Below are 21,894 nucleotides of genomic sequence, written 5' to 3' on the forward strand. Positions count from 1 at the left end.
GCATGACCACTAGGATTTATGGCAATCAATTACCCTTATGATTTTAGTGGTGAAGAAGTATGAAAACGATAAGTGCATGCTTAATATCATAAGTATCCAACTTGTAATTTTCGAATTTTTTTGTTGTTTTTAAGAAAAATGTTGCCGGTTGAGTCTTAGTTCGATTGGTATGGGTGTTATTATCAATGCAGAAAGACGTAAATTCGAGCGCGTTGAAGCGCTTTATCCTCCTATTTATTGATTGAGAAGGACTATGGGTAGTTTTAGACATTATATAAAAAAAATAGATATTATTAGAGGTAAGTACCAAAATGAATCTATTTTCCAAATTCCGGGGCAAAAATGGAATAAGACAAGTGGAGCTGAGCCGGAAAAAATGGCTCAGAAACAAGATATCTTCTAGAAGGCTTATAAGTAAAAAAAACAAATCAGAAAATTAAGAGTTAAGACAATACCTGCAATAATGTCGGAATCAAAAGGAAGAAACCAGCAGCAGACAAAACACACCACACTGTTTTTTTTTCTTTTTTTTTTTATAAATATATTTTGATATTTATTTTTCAGAATTTCTCTCTCTTAAATATCGGCACCCACATCTTCTAGCTTTTGACCCTTATAAGTACAAGATTCATTCACCTGTGACCTATCTAATTCTTGATGCACTCATCCCTTCTTTCCCCAATGTATGCAACCCTCCCTTCCCCTTTCCTCCCTAAATCCATCCACGCTTTCTCCCCCAACAAGACTTCATCCTCCCTGAGGACTTCGGCACGAGCGGCCTCTTTCAAGTCGGCCACCGCTACTGAAAGCAATAGCGCGGCGGTGGCTCTGGCGGGGAGTTTGTACGAGATACTGAGGGTGGAGAGAACGGCGTCGTTGAACGAGATCAAGACGGCGTATCGAAGCCTGGCCAAGGTTTACCATCCCGACGCCAACAGATCCTCATCGGACGGCCGCGATTTCATCGAGATTCGTAACGCTTACGCGACATTGTCTGATCCGACGGCCAGAGCCGTGTACGATATGTCGTTGGGGGTACGTGCGAGACGGATTAGGACTCGGGTGTACCCGATCCGAAGATGGGAAACCGATCAGTGCTGGTAGACCAAAAAAAAAAAGAAGAAAATTAGGGATTATTCCCCCCTTTTTTTGCAATTGATGTTTGTACACAAATGTTTTGTTTCATCGGCGGGAATTGAGTAAATATACATTTTTTATCCCCAATTATCTGAATGTATTATTATGAAGAAATGATTATTTATGGTTCTTCGATGTTTTTAATGGGAAAAGAAACCAAGAAAATTTATTATTTTTTAATAAAAATAAGTATATATACTACATTTTATATCCTTTCTTATAAAAATATCAAAATTTATAAATTTATAAAAGAAATTTAAATATAATTTTGCCTGAAAAGTTGAAAAATCTAAAATTTCTAAAAAAAAAAATCATTCAATATCAAACTATCTTTGTTGAATCGAAATAATAAAAATCACATTCAGAAAATTTAAAAAATTGACTAAATATTTTTTTAAAATTAAAATAATTACTTATATTTGAAATGTTATATTTAATCACTTATGTTATCGTCTTGCTACGAAATGGTCATTCTGTTGTTAAGATTTGTTACCTTTCAAATGACAATCCAGTGTAACAATTAAAATATGTTTTAAATGCCAACGTGGATGTCAAACCAAGTAAATTAATTGATTTTTTAATTAAATAAATTTAATTAATTAAATTTTCTAAATTAATTAAAGGAAAATATTAATTTAATTTTTCGAAATAACCAAAGCTAGTGCATCAGATTAATCCTTGAATTGGAAAAGAAACCCTTGGTCTCTTTTTCCTTTTAGTTTTCATTTCTATTTTGACTAAAAAAATATCTATTTTCATAGTCATCTTTGTTGAATCGAAATAATAGAAATCAAATTGAGTGTTCTATCAATCAATTGAATTTTTTATTCAAAATGGAAGAACAAAAGATCGATTCAATGGAGAGTCTAGGCATGGGTTACAGTAAATAATGAATTTTTTTGTTCTTTATATGGATTTTGGGTTCAGATATAATTTTTTTTTCAAAAAATTTTCTTGTTTTTCTATATTGTAACAAACAAAAAAGGACATGGTCAAACCGATAAAGTGACTAAAACGATAACATTTTAATGGCAGATATTATGGTTTAACTGTCTCGTCAGATAGTCATTTGCGAGGTAACAGATCTTAACAACAAAGTGACCATTTCGTAACAAAACAATATCGTAAGTAACTAAAATGTAACATTTCAAATATAAGTGATTAAAATGTAACCTGATGCAAACAAAATTGACTATTTTAGTAGTTTACACTTTAAAAAATTTTAAAAAAAATAATTAGTGACTATTAATATGTTTATATGGTTATTATATTGGGCCAAATGGTCTTCTGAATCCCCTAATCTATTATAGAACAACTTTAGGAGCTTGAAGGAGTTGGAGATGTGGTTTTTCAAAACTTCGAGTGCTAGTAGCTCATTGGAGTAGTTCTAGACAGATTTGTCTGTTTTCACTCATTTGACTTTTTTGCATTAGCTCTACCCTGAAGGTCTTGAGTTGTTCTTCTATAGAGATTTTGCTCTGGAAGTTTTGGGATATAGTCGAGAGGTCAACATTATTTCTTCGGATGTTTTCTAGGTTATTACACTTTCGTTCTCCGCGGAGGGCAGACTAAGCCTTATCTTCTTATCGAGCCAAATTGTCTAGCCTGGAAACCTCTTATGTTGCCCTAAGTTCGACAATGAGTTGTTCATTATGGGCATTCCTTTGGTCAAGGATACGTTATTTTTTCTACTCATTGAAGCGATGTTCTTGCTAAGAAAATTGCTCTTCCAAATGTTGCAATTTCTCTTAAGTCTATGAATCATGAGGCTGAGGACTTGATGCTTGTTGATGGAACCTTTGGTCTAATGGGATGGGAATCGTAGTCGATAGAGGAGATGTGGTTGTGAGGCATGTTACGACTTTTTGTAGGTAGTGGCTATATGGTCAAATGGCTTAGGAGGAGTCACATTAGGTTGTGATTGATATGTTACAGTTGTTGATAGAGTAGTAGTGACTAGAGGAATAACTCTTGTTGGTGCAGCTTTCAAAGCCTGTACCAACTATTATAAGGTGGGAAGGATGACGCTCGCATACTGTAAATGAGATACTGAGAGGAGGGAGAAAAAAGGGTTTGTGCAGGATTTAAGTCAATGGAAATGCTCGAGACTAGTAGGATGGGAGTGCTTTGTGGAGCAGAGGGGTTAGCTTAATTGATTGAGTCTTTGGTCTAATTGGTTAGATTAGCAAGGGTAGCACTTTAAGATTGAAAAGTTATGTCGTCCACGCTCACCCAACCAATTATTGATAGAACAATGCAATAAGGAAGGAGTACAAAGAAAAAAGTGGTGAATGCTATAGAAATCGATTCAACTAGTCAAGGAGAGAGCTGAAGGCTAAAGAGAATAAGGGTGGAGAGAATGCTAAAGATAAGAACTTTGAAGAGTATTGGTAGAATGTAAGCTTAGTATTTTCAAGAGTTGATTCTCTCATCATTGTTCTTGAGGATATTTATAAGTCGAGGTCCCATGTAATATGGTGTTAATACGTCGAACTTGCCATATAGTCATCATTATGGAGTGCGTAGGAAGGATGTCTTTAATGGGACGAAAATGTTTATGACAGGATAAATCCTATCCTTCATTTTAACTTCGATGGAATAAAGTAATTGAGCCCACGTGATATTTAGTGACCCAACGATTTCACATTTCCAATAAAAATCAGGCCATCCGTTGTCCAAATAGTCTTTTCTCTGTAGAATGAGTCCACAAATGATGGCAAGATGGCAAGCTTACTATTCAGACACCTCCTAGACTTAATTTTCATTTACCTTTAACCATATTAAAGTGAGCTTAAATGTGATGATATTACAATTCATTAGTTTTAGATTTAATCACATTATATAAGATCAATAATCATTTTTATAATTTTTTTTTTTATATTCAGATGATAAAAATGAAAATTTATTTATAAAGTTAGTAATCATTTTGATTTTTTTAAATGAAAATATTAGTTATTATATCACATTAATAAGGATTAAATGGATATATATATTTTAAAAAAAAGAAAGAATATATGTAACTATTTTTATAATAATTCAAATCAAACTAATTGGTCATTAGAAGCTTCTAAAAGGCAGGGAGTCCAAATCGGTATGCTTCCAAGTTTCTCCTTAATAAAATGTTTGTCTGTCAAACCCTACGTGCTTAGTAGTTGTATTGAACTGAATTACGGTTTGGTCATATCGGTTTTGCTTTAGATTAATTCAAAATCCTTCCTAAATACATAATGCAAACTTTAACCACTCTTCCAAATCGATCTTCAACTTGGCTCAAAATCAATCCTCTAAGGATAATCTTGAACTGTACTAATTCACAAAAACAATCAACCAGAAAATAAGGTCATGTAGGTTCAAAAAGGGCTTTTGATCTATCTAAGTTACTTAAACTCGAGTTGTAGACATGAATACACCATTGCAATAACCAGGAGGACGGAAGTTCGAGAGCTTAAGTATGTCTTAACCTCTGATTTAATGGTGAGGAAAAATCAAGGGTAGAAATAGTAACAAGTGGGAGCAACATAACTTTTACAATAGAGTGAAAAGATGAATGCTAAATGCGATTTAACATAATGGGTTTTCTTTCTTTACCTACAAGACACTTTGCAGTCCCTCAATGTTCACTCATAAACTGTCTACCACAAGGCTCAAGACATAATCTTCACTTAATTTATCATGATTAACAAGCAAGGCTTTGGAGTCACACAACAATGACAAACACATCCCTGCAAGTTAAAGCAATAATATTATACACCATTGTAATCGCCAGCTCTCAAGATTTGCCAAAGCTAATCATTTTACATAAAAGATACGATGAACTAAGCAATAAGTACCCACACAACTAACCATATAGTGAAAAAAATTTAAGGATCAAGTGCAAGATGTGGATCATCCATTGGGACATTGATAGTATGCCATAAACAAATTGCATCAATTTCCACCACACTGATCTCTTATCCAAGACATTCTGATTGTTTTAGTTCCCCTAATCTAACTCTCAATACAACCAAGAATGCCCTACTTTACATCATAAACTTACAATCATAATCTATATTATAGAAATTGGAGGGTAAAAGTACCATGAAGGCCCTTGTATTAAGAATTAGATTCCATTTGGCCTCCTTTACTAAAAAAAGGGACAATTAATCCATGCACATTAGATCAAAGAGTACACTGTTCTTTCTATTAAAAACTTTATCTATTCCTATTGTTAAAAACTGATTCCTATATGTCAACATGAGTTAAACGTGGCATGTCATGTGTAACTCTTTGGTTATTCCGTCAGCTACTTAAGTTTTTAACAATAGAAATGAATGAAATTTTTAACAGAAAGAACCAATTTACAGGGATCAATTTGCCCACTCTTTTAATACAGGGGGCAAAGTGCTATCTAACTCCTAGTATAGGGACTTCCATGGTACTTTTACCGAAATTAGAGTAATAGTCAAATATTTAGCTCACATGCCATACTTTGATATAAAAATTGCTAGCAAAGAGAAGAAAGAATGGATGAGTATGTAACACCAATATAAATGACCAATTATGTTTCAACAGCCTTAACAATGAAATTTAATGATAAACCATAATGAACACTCATTTACATATTTGATAGAACAGAATGCCATGAATGTACAAAGAGCAAAATAGAGGGAAAGGATAAACAAAGAGATGTATTATTTATCATATACATGTTAGTTAGAGTTCCTCATGCAGTATTAGGCCTTGAAGTCCACACAACTCACAGCTGCACATTTACTTCAAATCATAGGCCTGAGCTTCTATATGAAAAACCATGAACATGATTGATAATTTTTTTTTTTTTGAAGTTATTCAAACAACCGACTAACAAGAATCCCATGTCTCAATTAAGCACCTTCTAAACCCTACACAGTAAAACATATCAAATATATTAAAAAAGACCATATTTTTCACTTGCCATGACAGCTCTTCATTTTCCTTCAACTTGATTATGTTTAAATAGCGTTAAATTTAATGAGAGAACAAGTGAACAACCATGTTTTAACATATTAATAGAACAGAATATCATGATCTTTTTTTGTTAACATGGTATGAATGTTCAAAGAGTTAAACAGAGGGAATGAATGCGTATTACTTATGGTTAAAATATGCCATAAGTCCTTGTAATCTTTGTCAATTTAGAATTTAGTCCCTATACTTTTCTTTCTAAGAATTTATCCCTATACTTTTTAGATTTCAAAATTCAAGTCCAACTATTAACACTGTTAAAATTATTTTGTTAAATTCAAGTTTATTACAACATTTTTTTAGTTATATTACTACCAAGTACTTTTCAAAATGTCACACTAGCAAATTTTACAAAAAAAAATTAACAGTATTAACAATTGGACTTGAATTTTGAAATATGAAAAGTAGAGGGACTTAGTTCCTATAAATAAAAGTACAAGGACCAAATCCCAAATTTGTGAAGAGTAGAAGGACTTATGGCATATTTTAACCATTACTTATCATATCCATGTTAGTGACAGTCTCTCATGTAGGATTAAACCATGAAGTCCCACACAACTCACAGTTGCACATTTACTTCAAATCAAATTCCTGAAACTTTTATATGAAATTCCAACCAAGGACACTAAGAACATGACTGAAAACCCTCAGTATCGAATAATTCGAAAGGTTATCCAAACAGAACAGCCAAATAGGCAGTTATTCATAAAAAATCCAAGGAACAATCATCTCATTTCTCAATTAAGAAGCTTTAGGACGCCAAAAAAGTAAAGCATATGAAAATTTATTAAAAAAAAAAAACTATATTTTTCATTAGGCATGAGAAACGAACATACCTTCATTTTGCTTCAACTTCAGACGGTGTTTTTGCCACTATAGACAAAGCGTGCAATCCACTTTGCAACTCCCCATCCAACAAACTATAAACTAACCTATGCCTTTTAACCAAGCTCTTCCCTTCAAATTCTTTGGACACAATTCTGAGATTAAAATGTGTTTCCCCATCACTGCCCCTCACACCAGCATGTCCAGCATGTTGATAAGAAACATCCTCTACTTCTAACTCAATAGGACTAAGCTCCCTCTCTAGCTTCTCTTTGATCCTCATCCCTCTACTTCCCAATCCACTTGACCTTTCTTCACTACCATTTTGAGAACTAGATACAACACCTGAATTCTCATCAACTTTTGAATCTAAACTTGTGTTTTCACTGTTATCATTCACAATCTGACCATTACCTGAAGACTCACTACCTTTTTCAGCTTCAATAAGCAGTTCAAGTGCTTTCCTTTGCATCAACTTCAACATGTTCAAGAACCCATTATTCCTTGAAGGTGTCAAGCTCTGTTGCAGCCCAAGGAGCACTGCAAAATCAGGAGAAACCCTCAAAACTTCTTGGACAGGCCTTCCAGACAATCCATTAACAAGCAAAGCAGCGAGTCCTTTAGTTAAAACAGAATCAGAATCAGCTTGGTAAACGACATTCGTATTTTTATCGAGATAAGCCCTCACCCAAACCTGAGAAACACAGCCCTCAACTTTGTTCTCCTTAGTTTTGAACTGTGTATCAAGTGAATTCAAGTTTTTGCCATAAAACATCAGCTGCTCGTACTTGGCTTTGGGTTCTTCAACAGATTGGAAAAGCTTGATTATTTCCTGGAGCTTTGGAGGGAGTTCTTCTATGGGCTGAAGCTGGGTGGAACTGGAGGAAGATGACTGAAGTGGAGGTGGGGATTTAGTAGGGATATTTTGGAAAGAGATGGATGTGTTGTGAAAGAATGAAAATTTAGAGGGCTTAGAAAGGGAAAGGAAGGGCTTTGATAAATGGAAACATATTGGAAATTTGGAATATGAAGCCATTTTTTAATGATTTAAAGCGCAGGCAGATGAGATGAGAGGGATCGAACTACCTTATCAGCCAAAGTTTCGCCTTTAATAATCTCTGTTATTACACCACAAGCTAGTTGAAGCCTGAATAAGAAGAATTAATGGTTAATATATATATTCCCTTAATTTAAATTAGCAATTAGGTCAATTTTGGTTTTTGAACTTGGATGATGTGGTATAATCTTAGAGCGTCACAATCAAATTTTAATGGAATTCAAGTTCAAAGACCAAAATTGACTTGGTTGCCATGTTATGCGTCAAAATGGACAAAAAAAAATGCAGCTACCAAAGTGAACTTAGTTACCAAATTCATGAGACAAAAAATTACATTAAACCAAGAAATTACAGTAAGCTCAAGTTATGATCGAAGTAGAAAGTAAGACATTCATAAAAAAAAAAAAAACATCATCAGTTATAAATCAATCATAAGACCATACCTCTAAGCATGATTATACAAGATCAAATCGATAGCTTCAACCAAGAATCGATTTGTCCGGCGGTTTAAATATATAAGTTGAATCGAAAAAACCAATTAAAAATAGATAAAATTGGTTTTTTTTTAATTATTTTGTTATTTTTAACAAAAACTTGTGATCTTTTGTTATGTTTTGGATCATTTCACCCATTGTTGTAAGATCATGATAGTACTCCATGTAGCAAGTAAAACATTCATAAAAAAAACATCATCAGTTATAAAAAGACATTCTTTGGAGTTTGGGTGTCTTAATTTTTTTCTTCAAAAATTTTGGTCTAATGAATTTGAGGTTCTTTTTTTTTTTTTTTTTTAGAATCTCATGCTTACCACAAGAACAAATAGGTAAAGTAATAACCTTGTTCATTTCTCAAATACAAATAGATATAAATTCAATTTCTAAATTACATTAAAATGGGTAAAATTAGTAAGATATACCCCTTCGTTCTGTCTTCATTCCTTTGAAATGCCATTATATATTCATCAATAGAAATTTATCATTTTATCTAGAACAAATATATATATGATTATTTTCTAAAAATAATTGAAAAGGTAATATATCATGTAATCATTTCCTTTTTGGTGTATGATTTTTCTCTCAACAGTACTAAAACAGTGGTTATATAGATAAACTAGTTTGAGATTATTATGTCCATCATCTAAAAAGAATGCTTATTATAAGAATAATGACTTTACCATTTGCTTTTCTTTCTATCTTTCTTTTGTTTTTTAAAAATAACTCATAATTTATTTTAACTTCCATAACTATAATAAAAGTTTATCATATTTTGTTAAAATTAATTAGTATAATTCATATATATTGCAGCTTGTTGAACGGTTGGCTCTCTTTCAGGAGAAGTCTTTGAAGTATCATCCACCGAGCAGCTGATCGGACCCTCAAACAATGGAGGTATTGTGCCCGGGTGTCTATGCTCGGTTTTAGACCCGTGTTTTGTCTCCCTAATCCAAGGAAAACCCAAAGGGGTTTACAGAGTTTGACTGCAGCGCCTAATGTTTTTAGCATTTTTGGCCTACCACTTAGCAAAACACCTCCACTGTTCGAGGGTCCGGTCGACAGCCAACACTTCAAAGACTTATCTAGCCGATTCATGTCAACACACCTCATGTTTTATTTTTTCAACATGCCTCTAACTAATCTGGTAACAAAAAACACTATTAAATCTAAAAGAATCGTGTTAATGGCATCAATTATGTTAATTTGACTAAATTCATCTCCAAACAACATAATTCAAGGATTAACTAGACACAGCAATAAAACCTTCAATACCCAAAAGAAAAAATCTTGCATAGACACGAAATTAAAGACAAAAAATGAAACATCAATACATATAAATGAATCCCAAATCATTCGAATTGAAAACCAAGAAATATAGAAGCAATCAAAGACAGAGCTGACCTGAATTGGATTTGGAAGGATAATTCGTCCTTCAAAAGAGATAAAGCTCAGTTTGGGTACACTGAATATTTGTCCCTTTAAAAAGGAGTGAAGCCTCAATAGACGCTGGATGGAGCCTGGAAGGAAGCAGAGATGGCGATAACTAATATCAGGCAACCAAGAAGATGAATAACCACAAAACTGTCCTTTCAGTTTTGGGCTTTGATTAAATGAGTTCTCTTTTTTTTGTTTTCTTTTAATCGTAGCCCACATGCCTGCCAATCAAAAGCCCAATATTATAGGTTTAATTCTGGTTTTAGTCCTCTATACTTTAATTTTAAGACAGTTAGTTGTTATTTTTTTTATTTGAAAATATTGGTCCTTCTGTTTTGCCGTTAAAATGGTTGATTTGATTGTTATAAAAAATATAAAATAACACTTTTAGCCCTCATTATTTAAAGTTGTGTCGATTTGGTCCTTACTTTTAAAAGTATAGAAACAATTACAAAAAGGATAAACTACACCATTAGTTATTAAACTATATGTAAGTTTTCGTTTTAGTCACATAACTAAAAAAAGTTACGATTTTGTCACTAAACTATTCAAAAGTTTTCATTTAAGTTACTTGGCTGTTAAAATTGATGTTATATACCTTTCCCTGTTTGCATTGTCTGCACCAATCGAAAGTTTTCTTTTCCCTTCTGTTTTATAGTTCAGTTTTTTCATGAAACAGCTTTCGACGTCACGAATCTACAAACCATAATTCAAATAACTTATTTTTCTTTAATCTTTGACATTAATCGTCAAATCAACTTGGATCTAATGTATGCCTTTCTACTCATCAATTTAGCTCATTCAAGTTTTCATCAATTTAAGTTTAGATCATACGAGTTTTTAGAGACGAGTTATCTAATATTCGAATGATTTTAGTTTCAAATCATTTTCGGTTTAGGTCATTCCAAATTTAGATTCAAATATTTTATACTTAATAATCAAATTCGACTTAATTAGATTTAATTTCAAGTTAATTGGTTTAAATGACAAATCTATTTTTTTTGTTAATTTAACTCTAAACATTTACATATTTTGTCAATTTTGCTCCTATTATTTTTTAGTTAATTTTGACCATTAGCCTTTTAAAAGGAGTCAAATCTTTTGTTTAATGGAAATGTTAACTAAAATATTGATTTTTAATGACGGCGGTATGGCAACCCGTGTATCAGTCCTCATGTTGTTTATACTGATATATCACTATTTGTCTATATGCCACGTAAAAAGTAATTTAAAAATATAAAATATTTGGAAATTAAAAATTTTAAAAATATAGTGAAGTGATAACTCTCATATTTAGAGTTGTAGTATAGTTTTTATAATGTTTTAGGAGGTAATTTTATTATTTTTTAGTGCATTTTATAGTTTTTCGAATTAATTATGTTTTATTTTATTTTTTTTGTCATTTTTAGAGTTATTTCGAATTTACTTGCTATTTCTCTTTCTACCTTGTAGGTTTCGAATGGAGAACGGAAGGCTCGGAGCATAGAGTAAAAAAGTAGTAAAGAGAAGTCTTCCGCTCCACTGGATTTCAGTGCGGTGGAACATAATCTTTAATTTAGAATTTTCAAATAGAATCCACTTCACCAAATTGAGTGGAGTGGAACGATTAAAACTCTGGAAATAATAGGTGACATGATTCAGGGGAAAAGAGTAAGAGAATAAACTTGGAGACTAAGAAACAATTCTCTCACACTAAGGGGAACTTCAAGTTTGCAAAGATGAGAAGAAAAAGAGATTCAGAGCGCTCAATATCAATTCGATAATTATTCTTCTCTCTAGATTATTGCTTTTTACTTTTTATCGATGCAAGTTCGTTGTGAATCTTTTTTTTTTTTTGTGTGTGTGTGATTTTCTCTAATCAACATGAACTAAACTTAATTTTCTTGGAATAATGATAGATCTTATTTTTAGTTAATTAATTTATTTTCTCTTTAATTGTTTTGATTTTTGTTTATTATTTATTCAGTCCTGTGCTTATTTAATTTACTTACCTGATCACCAAGTTGCATTAATTTGATAATTTTGATTTGACTTGAAAGAGAAAATTAAAGTTTAGATATAGACTAAATAGATTTGGATTGACTTTAGTAGGATAGGATTATACCTGATACCCTAATCATAGTGACTTAGCCCAACTTGCCTAGCATAGGAATATAGTTAGTGGGGAAGGGGGATTAACTGAGCTACATACTCGAAGAGTCTAGTTAATGCCATTGAATCTTAGGTTAGTAATTACATAGATTGAACAATTGAATAAGAGATAATTGATTAACGAAAATAGGTGAAGTTAGATTTCCAAGACCATAAAATTGATTGAGAAACTTAGTAATTTTTATAATTTGGTACTTAGCAACTTATAATTTGGTCTACTTGGGAACGACATCTTCTTATCACTTTATTACTTGATTCAGCACGTGCATTTACGTGGTGAATTTTCACACATCTTGAACCATATGTGATACCACTAAAACGTAGACCAAACTTCATATTGTAACACATTTCCTCATGTTGTGCTGCTTTAAACACCCGAAATTGCTTGTTGAGATTCTCATCCACCTCCAAAATTGCAGCACCGTTACCATATTTGCATCATCACCACCATGAACCAACCAACCACCAATTGGCACAAGGAAAGACAAAAATATCATTTACCTGTAGCGGTAATTGGGAGCTGACCAGATGGTGACTATTTGGTTATTCAACATCTATTTGTACCTTTCCATGACCAACTGATGGCACGACATATATAGTCGATGTTGTTGGTGTGGTTGAACAAAGAAATGTTGGTGCTACCGAAGAGGAATTCTGCACCACGCAGACTCAAAGCCCAACCATCGACGACATCTTCTGGATCCGACCACAACAAGTCACACATGGCACCATCATGAGGTACTAACAAAGAAATGTTAGTACGTATGTTATGATTAATCTTCCTTATGAATGAAATTATCAAACTTCTTCTTCTGCTTCTTCTTCTTCTCCATTTCTTTTATAAAATTCATTGTCACTGCCAAGGTTATGACAACCAGAGCCTACAAAGATTCACTAGTCGAGTTAGGAAAGCAAAAAAAAGGTGAACACTATGGTGGGAGCCGAAGGCACTAGATTCACACAGTTGCATGAGCAAATACAATGGTGCAGGAACAATTAGAAAGCCTGCAAGATGAAACCAAAATTCCTAAGTGGTTGGAAGAGCAAAAAAGTAGTATCGATGCCACATTTGTAGAAACACAGAGATATATTAGTAGAATATCGGAGTCATTGACCAAAAAGGGTGAAGAATCCTCCTCCAATACACCTGAAACACAAAGAAGAACATGAATCAAGTAGTTACTAATACCTAATCAAAAGCAGATAAAAAAAAAAAAAACAGTACAAGTCATTGTTATAGATGAGCATGAAAGATATACCTTCCAACTTGGGGAACCAAACTAAATTCCCAATATGAACTCAAATCCTGAAAAGAAGATACCAAAAAAAATACAAGACTTGGTTAAACTTGACAGTTCATCTGAACCTCCATTACCTGAAACTTCTGCTACTGCTACTGCTAATAACCTTGGGGTGGGTCAAGAAATGTCAAAGATATTTCTCAATGTTTTCTGTAGCTGAGGATCAGAAGGTTGATATTGCTTCCATGTATTTGGTGGGAAAGGCAAAGACTTGGTATGATGGCTATATTTTGCAAAAGCATCGAACCACTTGGCCTGAATTTGTTGTAGATCTTTGTCAGAGATTTTGTGATAGGACCTGTGCAGATGTAGTTGAGGAATTCAACAAGTTAGTTCAACAGAGTATTGTAGAATATTACCAGGAGAAGTTCTAAGAATTAAGGTCATTTATGCTTCAGTATAACCCTCACCTGGAAGAAAATTACATTGTATCCAGCTTCATCGGTAGATTGAAGGAAGATATTAAACACAGGGCTAAGGTCAATAAGCCTTCTTCTTTAGCTAGTGCTGGTACTGCTGCCAGGCAAGCTAAATTGCATGAAATGTCAGTACAGATTGATTACCAAATTCAACCAAACCCTCACCCTAACCTTTCCTCAAAGGACTTGTCCCGACCTTAGAAATCAAACCAAGTCAGTTCACAAAACGGAAAAGCTTTTTTGGATTATAGAAGAGCCAATGACCTCAGTTTTAGGTAGTTTACTCCTGGCCATCAATGCAAGGTTAAATATTTTAATTCCATGGAAGAAGAAATAATAGAGGAAAAGGAGGTTGCAACTGAAGAAAAAGAAATGATGGAACATTGGAGATATCTATTAATGCCTTGATAGGGAGTGTTGGACACAGTACACTCAGAATATTAAGGACTTATTAAAGGGAGGCCTATCAATGTCTTAATTGATAGTGGAAACACTCACAACTTTGTTACCCCCAAGTGGGCCAAGGAAGGAGTTGAATTATTACGAACTCATCCCTTGACAATAACAGTGGCCAATGGTGGGGAGCCATTTAGCACAACAAAATGCAAGCAATTGAACTAGTACATGCAAGGACAACCTTTTGAACATTATTTCAGAGTACTTTCTCTAGGAGGGAGTGAGATGGTACTTGGGGTTGATTGGATGAGGCAATTTAGTCCAGTGGTTATGGATTTCAATGCTATGACTGTTAGTTTCCAGTGGAAATGGCAGAATATAACCTTAAAAAGGGGCCAAAAGAATCCGGGATTGAAGACCATCTCTGGGGAGAAGTTGCAGAAAATAGCAGAAAAAGATCCATATATGACGGGAGATGTAAATGCTTACTTTAGAAGAACTTGAAACAAAAATTCGTAATGATTTAAACAAATTGTTAAATGATTACTCTGATGTGTTTGAAGAGCCAAAAGGGATGCCACCAGTAAGGAGCCATGATCATGCCATTGTTCTCAAGCCAGATGCCTAACCGATAAATCTCAGGCCCTACAGATTTCCTTATTACTAGATGACTCAATTGGGGAGGCAAATTTCAGATATGTTGTCTTTGTCTATCATTCAAAGCAGTAAGGGCCCTTTTTCCTCTCCTTGTTTATTGGTTAAGAACAAAGATGAAAATTGAAGATTATGTGTGGATTATAGACAACTAAATACTATGAAAGTAAAAAATAAGTTTCCTAGTCCAATAGTTGAGGATTTGCTGTATGGATTTGCTGGGGCTAAATATTTTTAAAGATGTTCTTAAGGTTAGGATATTGCAGATCAAGATTAAGGAAGAAGATATTCTTAAAACTGTATTTAAAACCCACCATGGGCACTTTAAATTTAAGGTTATGCCCTTTGAGAACAAATGCGCTAGCAACCTTTCTGTCCTTGATGAATGAGATTTTTGTTGAAAAAAATGGTTTAGAAAACAATGTTGTTAGGCACAATAGAAGTTTAATTTTTTCTTAAAACTGAGTGTTTATAATATTTATAACAATATGTCCTTAACCGAAATTATACTTGTGCTTTATATAAGCGGTCTAAGTCGATCCAAGCTTTCTACCGAATAGCTTCTCCGCTATCCTTGAACCCTGAATTGCTTTGAGTGTGGGTTCAAACAAAACAAACAAGTGCACAAAATAATAATTTTCATTGAAAGTTAATTCTCTCAATAATAGGAAATTATGAGTTTTTCCTAGAAAATAAAATTTATTCTTAAAATAAATTACCATTATTTTCTGACAAAAGAATGACGCTAAATGATTTATGTAAATAAGTTAGCTCATAGTTCCTATTTATAGAGAAAGAGTACAAGAGTTGTGTTCGAATAAAGTGCAACTAAATAATAATAATTTAATAGAAAATACTAATTCTACTCTAAGTAGAATACATAAAGGGATATCATACCCTCTAAAATACTAGGAATTGTCAACCTTATCATTAACCGAGCCTATTTTGGGCCATTCATGTATTAAGTACAATTATATGTGTTATTCAAACTTTTATCCAACAGTTATAATTTATCCAACCCACTTTTTCCTTGATGGTTCATGTCTATATTACTAATTTTCCTGTTAAGACTTGTTCAAGTTCATGCTATTGTGTTAAAACCATATAAGCCCATCAAATGAAAGATTCTGGCGTGTGAGAATCAAATCATTAAGAAAGCATTATTAGGTGTGACTGGAGGTTCTCAGGATGTGCCTGTATATAGATTCATGATTAAACATTATCTATGTGGAAAAGGGAGAGCTTATGTTAGTTGAACAATTTGATTATCGGTTACAATGTATTTGAGCCCTATGTTAGTTTTAATCCATTTGGGATGATGCATGTCTTACTCGGAAAATTGGACTGATCTTTGCTCAATCAGTGTTCCTTCTGCATGTTTTCTCAATTAAATAGACAACAATGAGGAAACACAAGTAAATAGACAACAATGAGGTAACATAATCATAAAACATAATGAAGTTCAGATATTCCTTAAAAGTTAAAACAGCAAACGATTGTCTCAGTTGGAGTGCAATGTGGTTCAAATATGGAGATCCAACAATCTACAACAAAAAGACTTCGGTCTGGAGCTTAGATTTGATGAACACCACTAAAAGAAGAACCGAACATATTTGTCATGTGTAAATATTAACTCCGTATATGTTTATTAACTTTAATTGCTTACATTGCTGAATTATACAAATATCTGGCTTTTTTCTTATCACTTGTTGAAAGAACATAAGAAGACTTCATGTAAGCTAGGAACAATAAAGAGAGAGGCAGATGAACAGTATCAAGCACTGCAGATTTCAGGATATCAAGGGAAAGACCAAAAGAAAACAACTCACCTCATGGATTATTTGCTTCACCGACTTTTTAAAGGGAACAACTAAATCCACATGTTGTTCTTTGCTTATCACTTGTTGAAAGAACATAAGAAGACTTCATGTAAGCTAGGAACAATAAAGAGTAAGGCAGCTGAACAGTATCAAGCAATCTGCAGATTTCAGGATATCAAGGGAAAGACCAAAAGAAAACAACTCACCTCATGGATTATTTGCTTCACCGACTTTTTAAAGGGAACAACTAAATCCACATGTTGTTCTTTAGTGTCCTGCAGGAAATCTTCATCATCTTCTTCTACATTTGTGGCAGGCTCCAACAGAGGCAAATAGAACATCAGAAATGACCTCAAAGTTGTCATAGCAAATGGCCTCAACTCAAAAGCTGAATAAAGAGGCTTCAATTCAACCTCATACTCCTTCACAGCGTATTTGAGAGCATCATTTTTTAAGTTCTTAACATTCTTAACAATATCTTCAGATAATCTTTGTACATTTGAAAGGTAATCTTCAGGGAATGCCGCAGCAGCATCACAATGAGAAACCTTGGGATTACTGCAGCGCAATCACTAGGCTAACAGTGTCAAATTTATGCACAAACATGTCACCCATTTACATCAATAATTACTAAGCAATTATAACCAAAGAAGCTGCCTAGTACAGTAACAATAACGAAAATTTGAAACTATTGAACTATTCTAACATAAACCCAATCCACAGCGCTGTCCATTTACCAATAAACAAAGCAAATACAGGCATTCTTACACGCACAGATGAAGGCATGTAGCCTTCAGAAAATACATCATACATGTACACATGAAAAATGTATATGAAACCGAAAAGACAAAAACAAACCCAATTGCCTAAATTCAATGAACAACCATTATCCAGTCCAATCAAATTATCACTGTTCACTGAGCATCAAATTCAGTCATGACTCGAGCATACACATACGGACGATGAGAGGACCACTGATACCTTTGCCTAAATACCATCAACAGCCAAAATGGTTCTGCTAATCACCACTGTCAACCAAGCAAATAACAAAAGAACTACAGAAATACACGGATATGAACATACCCAAAAAGGAACCTGGAGGCAAAAGGGGTTCCAGCAACGATGGTAGCGGCGGCTGATGCGGCGGCAGCTGAGGCAGAGAAGAACCCAGAAGAGTGGAAGCTTTGTTGATGGAGAGCTTCCACAAGTGCGCCCTCCGAAATCGCCATTGTAGAAGGACATGATTGAATGTGCAGAGGTTTTGCCATCCATCCCTAGGTTAAAGTAATGCGTTATCGAGATAACTGGATATCCTTAAATATTCTCTTCAGTTTCCCATAGTTCTCATATTTAATTCAGCCACCAAAAAAAAAAGGGGAAGAAAAGAGAAACTGTACATGAATAAGACAACAAATGAGTGTATGGTAGGAGCTGGTATTTACATTGAAAAGATTATGAAATAACATCATCAGTTCGCCCCAAAATGTGATTCTACCCAGATCCGCCCCTCATCACTCTAATCAATAGAACATTTTAATAGCATCCAAAAGATGAATAAAAACAGGGCTGCCAAGACAAAACAAGGCATTGTAATAAGCAACCAAAACAACTGTTGAAAATGCTCCCTATCTCTTGTAACACGTGCAGTAACAAGGAAAAATCAACCGACTTGGATTACTTCTCATGTGCCAACGTTGGGAGCTGGAGTTGATATAGGAGCACCATGTGAATATCTCCATTGGTCACATGCTGAGCATTTATCCAGTTTCACACTGTTTTCCAAGGTGCAAAACTTACAGGACCAAAATTTGTACTTGGTGCCAATGTCTCTGGGCCTTTCCGTGCAGCAAAGCTTGCATATTGGGGCTAATGGCTGCAATGTTTTCACATCAATGACATGCAAAGTAAGTTTCCAAGAGAGGACATTAAAATATATATATATTTCTCCAGTTCAGGAGGCAAACAAGTAACACAAAGCATCTCTCACTGTACAAAAAAAAAAAAAAGCAAACATGGTCCGTGCCAATATTAATATATCATGGCCTGTGGAGCTCAAAAAGCTCAAATTCATGATTATTAAGAACAATCAAATTGAAAAATATGTGGGCCAAATACCATACAGGATAAGAATATACAGCTCAAAAACAGGACCAAGCATGCCAGCGTGAACATTATCAATATAAATATCAAAATGTTTCAGCACATAAAATTCAATATAAAACATGAACATATATGTTAAACAATATGATATCCCATTATAAGCAAAGTATTTGAATGAAATGATATTGGTGCATGAAACACTTACTGGATTCAATAAAGTGCATGATTGGCACTCCCACACCGCAGTTACTCCTTGATTTTCTGGAGAATCATCATTAAGCATGGGGGCAGAAGGAGTGGCACTTGAACTAGATTGGTGAGGTATAAGGTTGTTGGATTTACAACTTCGTTTAGGAGATTTGGCACCTTCATTGATAGAAGATCTAGATACAGGAGGGGTAGTTAAATCCACAAAGCTGGATTCCGGTTTATCTTGCCTATGGCTACGTTTAAGAGAGGTTCCACCAAAAGCATGCCTGCTGGAAACATCATTGATACTCGAACTCTCTCCTCCCTGATCCAAGTCCAAATGATCCTGCAGAGGATCAGCACAGCTTTCTTCATCCCCAGCAATCTCAGAGCAATGGGAACCACACCAGATATCATCCTGCAATCTCCTTTCGGCAGCCATTGCAGCTGCTTGTATAGGACTAAGCGCATCCCTAATGGTGCTGTCACCACCAAGACGTTTAGGACCAGAAGGTAACAGAGACCCCAAGCGTGCTCTGTTCTCTGCTGCAGCTAATGCAGTCTGACGAAGAGATGAGAGTGGAGGTTGTCGGGAAAATCCACCCAAGCGCCTCCCAGGAAGATCAAACCCCTCCCCTGTGCCAGCTATTCCTTTTGACATGAGCTCCTCACATTCCTACATGCATATAACAAGGAAAAATATGCAAAGACATTAAAACCACCATGCGCTACTTAAATATAGACTCTCCAAATTATCTTCATATATCAAGATCTTTAGGATACCTACGATAAAAATAAAGGTGCATTTCTTAAAACCTTAACTAACCCCTATTTAATTGCAATAATTCCAGAAACACAAGTAAATAGACAACAATGAGGAAACATGCAGAAGGAACACTGATTGAGCAAAGATCAGTCCAATTTTCCGAGTAAGACATGCATCCCAAATGGATTAAAACTAACATAGGGCTCAAATACATTGTAACCAATAATTAAATTATTCAACTAACATAAGCTCTCCCTTTTCCACATAGATAATGTTTAATCGTGAATCCCCCATATACAGGGACATCCTGAGAACCTCCAGTCATACCTAATAATGCTTTCTTAATGATTCGATCCTCACACGCCAGAATCTTTCATTTGATGGGCTTATATGGTTCTAACACAATAGCACGAACTTAAACAAGTCTTAACAGGAAAATTAGTAATATAGACATGAACCATCCATGAAACAGCATTTGGCACTGGAAAATGATGATTAGGAACTATCTAAAAGAATGGAAATGGACCTTTCTAAGCTCATCCCAGAGCTTGTAAAAACTAGCATTATGAGGACCATGAGCATTATGGCAAAGCTCGTGAAGCATTGTATCAAGAACTTGATCAAAGGGATAAAAATCCCAATCCCGGTTCGGTCTTCGTAGCCTTAACTTCACGTGGATGCCAGCTCCCACATTCAGCCCAAGCAAAGCTGGATTATTTGGACTATCAATATGGGAAAAAAAAATCAAAATTCAGTATAATTTTTGAAAGTCAAGCCAAAGTAACTCCTAGTATGATAACTCAAAGCATGCAAACGCTTCACAATTCTTTCAATGCGTTATTTGCCTTCGGCATCATGCTTCAGCATTGATAAAACACATCTCAATGCCATAAAAGAAAAGCGCTTGAATTTGAGTAGTATAACCGTAAATACCCATTCTTCCATCAATCATAATTGAAGAAAAAGAATTCAGCACAATTGAAGAAAAAAATCATTCTCTTTAACAGAATAAAAGATACAAAAATGAATAAAATTGATAAAGATACCAGAATTCTGAGAGGAGCTTGACTCTCCATTTATGCTTACGCATAATGGGTTGAACTTGTTTGGCTATTTTCTCTAAGATTTTTTTGGCTTCTTCTTCTCCAGGTTTCCTCTTCAATGCTTTGATTTCCCAGACCTTGTGCAAATCCCCCAAATTCATTTTCCTTTTTCAGAAGCTTAAGTCACCGGAGGAACACCAAACGCCTCTCGATTTTCCCTTAAAACGTGTTAGATAAATTAGGTAACATAAAATACAGATTTTTGCACCACAATCTTGAAATTCCAAAATCCCCAAACACCCAACGAACAATTTAATTAAAAGAGTAGAAACGAACGAACGAAAACTTACCTTCACAATAGTATTATAGATTCAATTTTTATTATAGATTCAACATGAAAAAATGAATCCCAAACAAATGTTTCAAAAATGTTTTATTTTTTCAGCATGCCTCTAAGACACTAATCTGGTAATAAAAAACACTATTAAATCTAAAAGAATAGTGTTAATGGCATCAATTATGTTAATTTGACTAAATTCATCTCCAAACAACATAATTCAAGGATTAAATAGACACAGCAATAAAATCTTCAATACCCAAAAGAAAAAATCTTGCATAGACACGAAATTAAAAACAAAAATTGAAACATCAATACATATAAATGAATCCCAAATCATTCGAATTGAAAACCAAGAAATATAGAAGCAATCAAAGATAGAGCTGACCTGAATTGGATTTGGAAGGCTAATTCGTCCTTCAAAAGAGATAAAGCTCAGTTTGGGTACACTGAATATCTGTCCCTTTAAAAAGGGGTGAAGCGTCAATAGATGCTGTGTGGAGCCTGGAAGGAAGCAGAGATGGCGATAACTAATAGCAGGCAACCAAGAAGATGAATAACCACAAAACTGTCCTTTCAATTTTGGGTTTTGATTAAATGAGTTCTCCCTTTTTTTCCTCTTTTAATTCTAGCCCACATGCCTGCCAGTGAAAAGCCCAATATTATTGGTTTAATTATGGTTTTAGTCCTCTATACTTATTTTAAAACATTTTGTTATTATATTTTTTTATTTGAAAATATTGGTCTTTCAAAATATTGGTCCTTCTGTTTTACCGTTAAAATGGTTG

General features: G+C 34.2%; 3 protein-coding genes across 9 annotated transcripts; 1 reads left to right on the forward strand and 2 right to left on the reverse strand.

Annotated features, from left to right (window-relative positions):
• The first annotated feature begins 300 nt into the window (after positions 1–300).
• Positions 301–1,259, forward strand: LOC107931090 (chaperone protein dnaJ 11, chloroplastic). Its single transcript, XM_016862878.2, has one exon. It carries the CDS (start codon positions 658–660, stop codon positions 1,102–1,104), a length of 447 nt encoding a protein of 148 aa, XP_016718367.1. The 5' UTR covers positions 301–657; the 3' UTR covers positions 1,105–1,259.
• A 3,227-nt stretch (positions 1,260–4,486) lies between these two features.
• Positions 4,487–10,108, reverse strand: LOC107931164 (sufE-like protein 1, chloroplastic/mitochondrial). Of its 3 annotated transcripts, none has more exons than XM_016862959.2 (3): positions 9,898–10,108; positions 6,957–8,092; positions 4,487–4,859 (listed from the first exon to the last, which is right to left on the reverse strand). In XM_016862959.2, the coding sequence occupies exon 2, from the start codon at positions 7,979–7,981 to the stop codon at positions 6,959–6,961; it is 1,023 nt and encodes a 340-aa protein (XP_016718448.1). In that variant the 5' UTR covers positions 7,982–8,092; positions 9,898–10,108; the 3' UTR covers positions 4,487–4,859; positions 6,957–6,958. The 3 variants fall into 3 exon arrangements, with proteins under 3 accessions (XP_016718448.1, XP_016718447.1, XP_016718449.1); XM_016862958.2 differs by lacking the exon at positions 4,487–4,859 and adding an exon at positions 5,645–6,017 and having other exon boundaries at positions 9,898–10,104; XM_016862960.1 differs by lacking the exon at positions 4,487–4,859 and adding an exon at positions 5,645–5,912 and having other exon boundaries at positions 9,898–10,078.
• Positions 10,109–12,198: 2,090 nt separating this feature from the next.
• On the reverse strand, positions 12,199–21,701 carry LOC107931148 (uncharacterized). 5 transcript variants are annotated; one of them, XR_005925343.1, is made up of 9 exons: positions 21,495–21,674; positions 20,773–20,987; positions 20,253–20,448; positions 18,977–19,636; positions 18,114–18,544; positions 17,755–17,945; positions 13,793–17,229; positions 13,341–13,680; positions 12,199–13,228 (listed from the first exon to the last, which is right to left on the reverse strand). XR_005925343.1 is itself a non-coding variant. In XM_041110650.1 (5 exons), the coding sequence occupies exons 2-5, from the start codon at positions 20,928–20,930 to the stop codon at positions 18,353–18,355; spliced, it is 1,206 nt and encodes a 401-aa protein (XP_040966584.1). In that variant the 5' UTR covers positions 20,931–20,987; positions 21,495–21,701; the 3' UTR covers positions 18,086–18,352. The 5 variants fall into 5 exon arrangements, 1 of the variants encoding a protein (XP_040966584.1); XR_005925346.1 differs by having other exon boundaries at positions 13,793–16,751; positions 16,878–17,229; positions 20,773–21,674; XR_005925345.1 differs by having other exon boundaries at positions 13,793–16,785; positions 16,878–17,229; positions 20,773–21,674.
• Positions 21,702–21,894: the final 193 nt, after the last annotated feature.

This window comes from Gossypium hirsutum, chromosome A04 (genome assembly GCF_007990345.1).
Source record: "Gossypium hirsutum isolate 1008001.06 chromosome A04, Gossypium_hirsutum_v2.1, whole genome shotgun sequence".
NCBI lineage: Eukaryota > Viridiplantae > Streptophyta > Magnoliopsida > Malvales > Malvaceae > Gossypium > Gossypium hirsutum.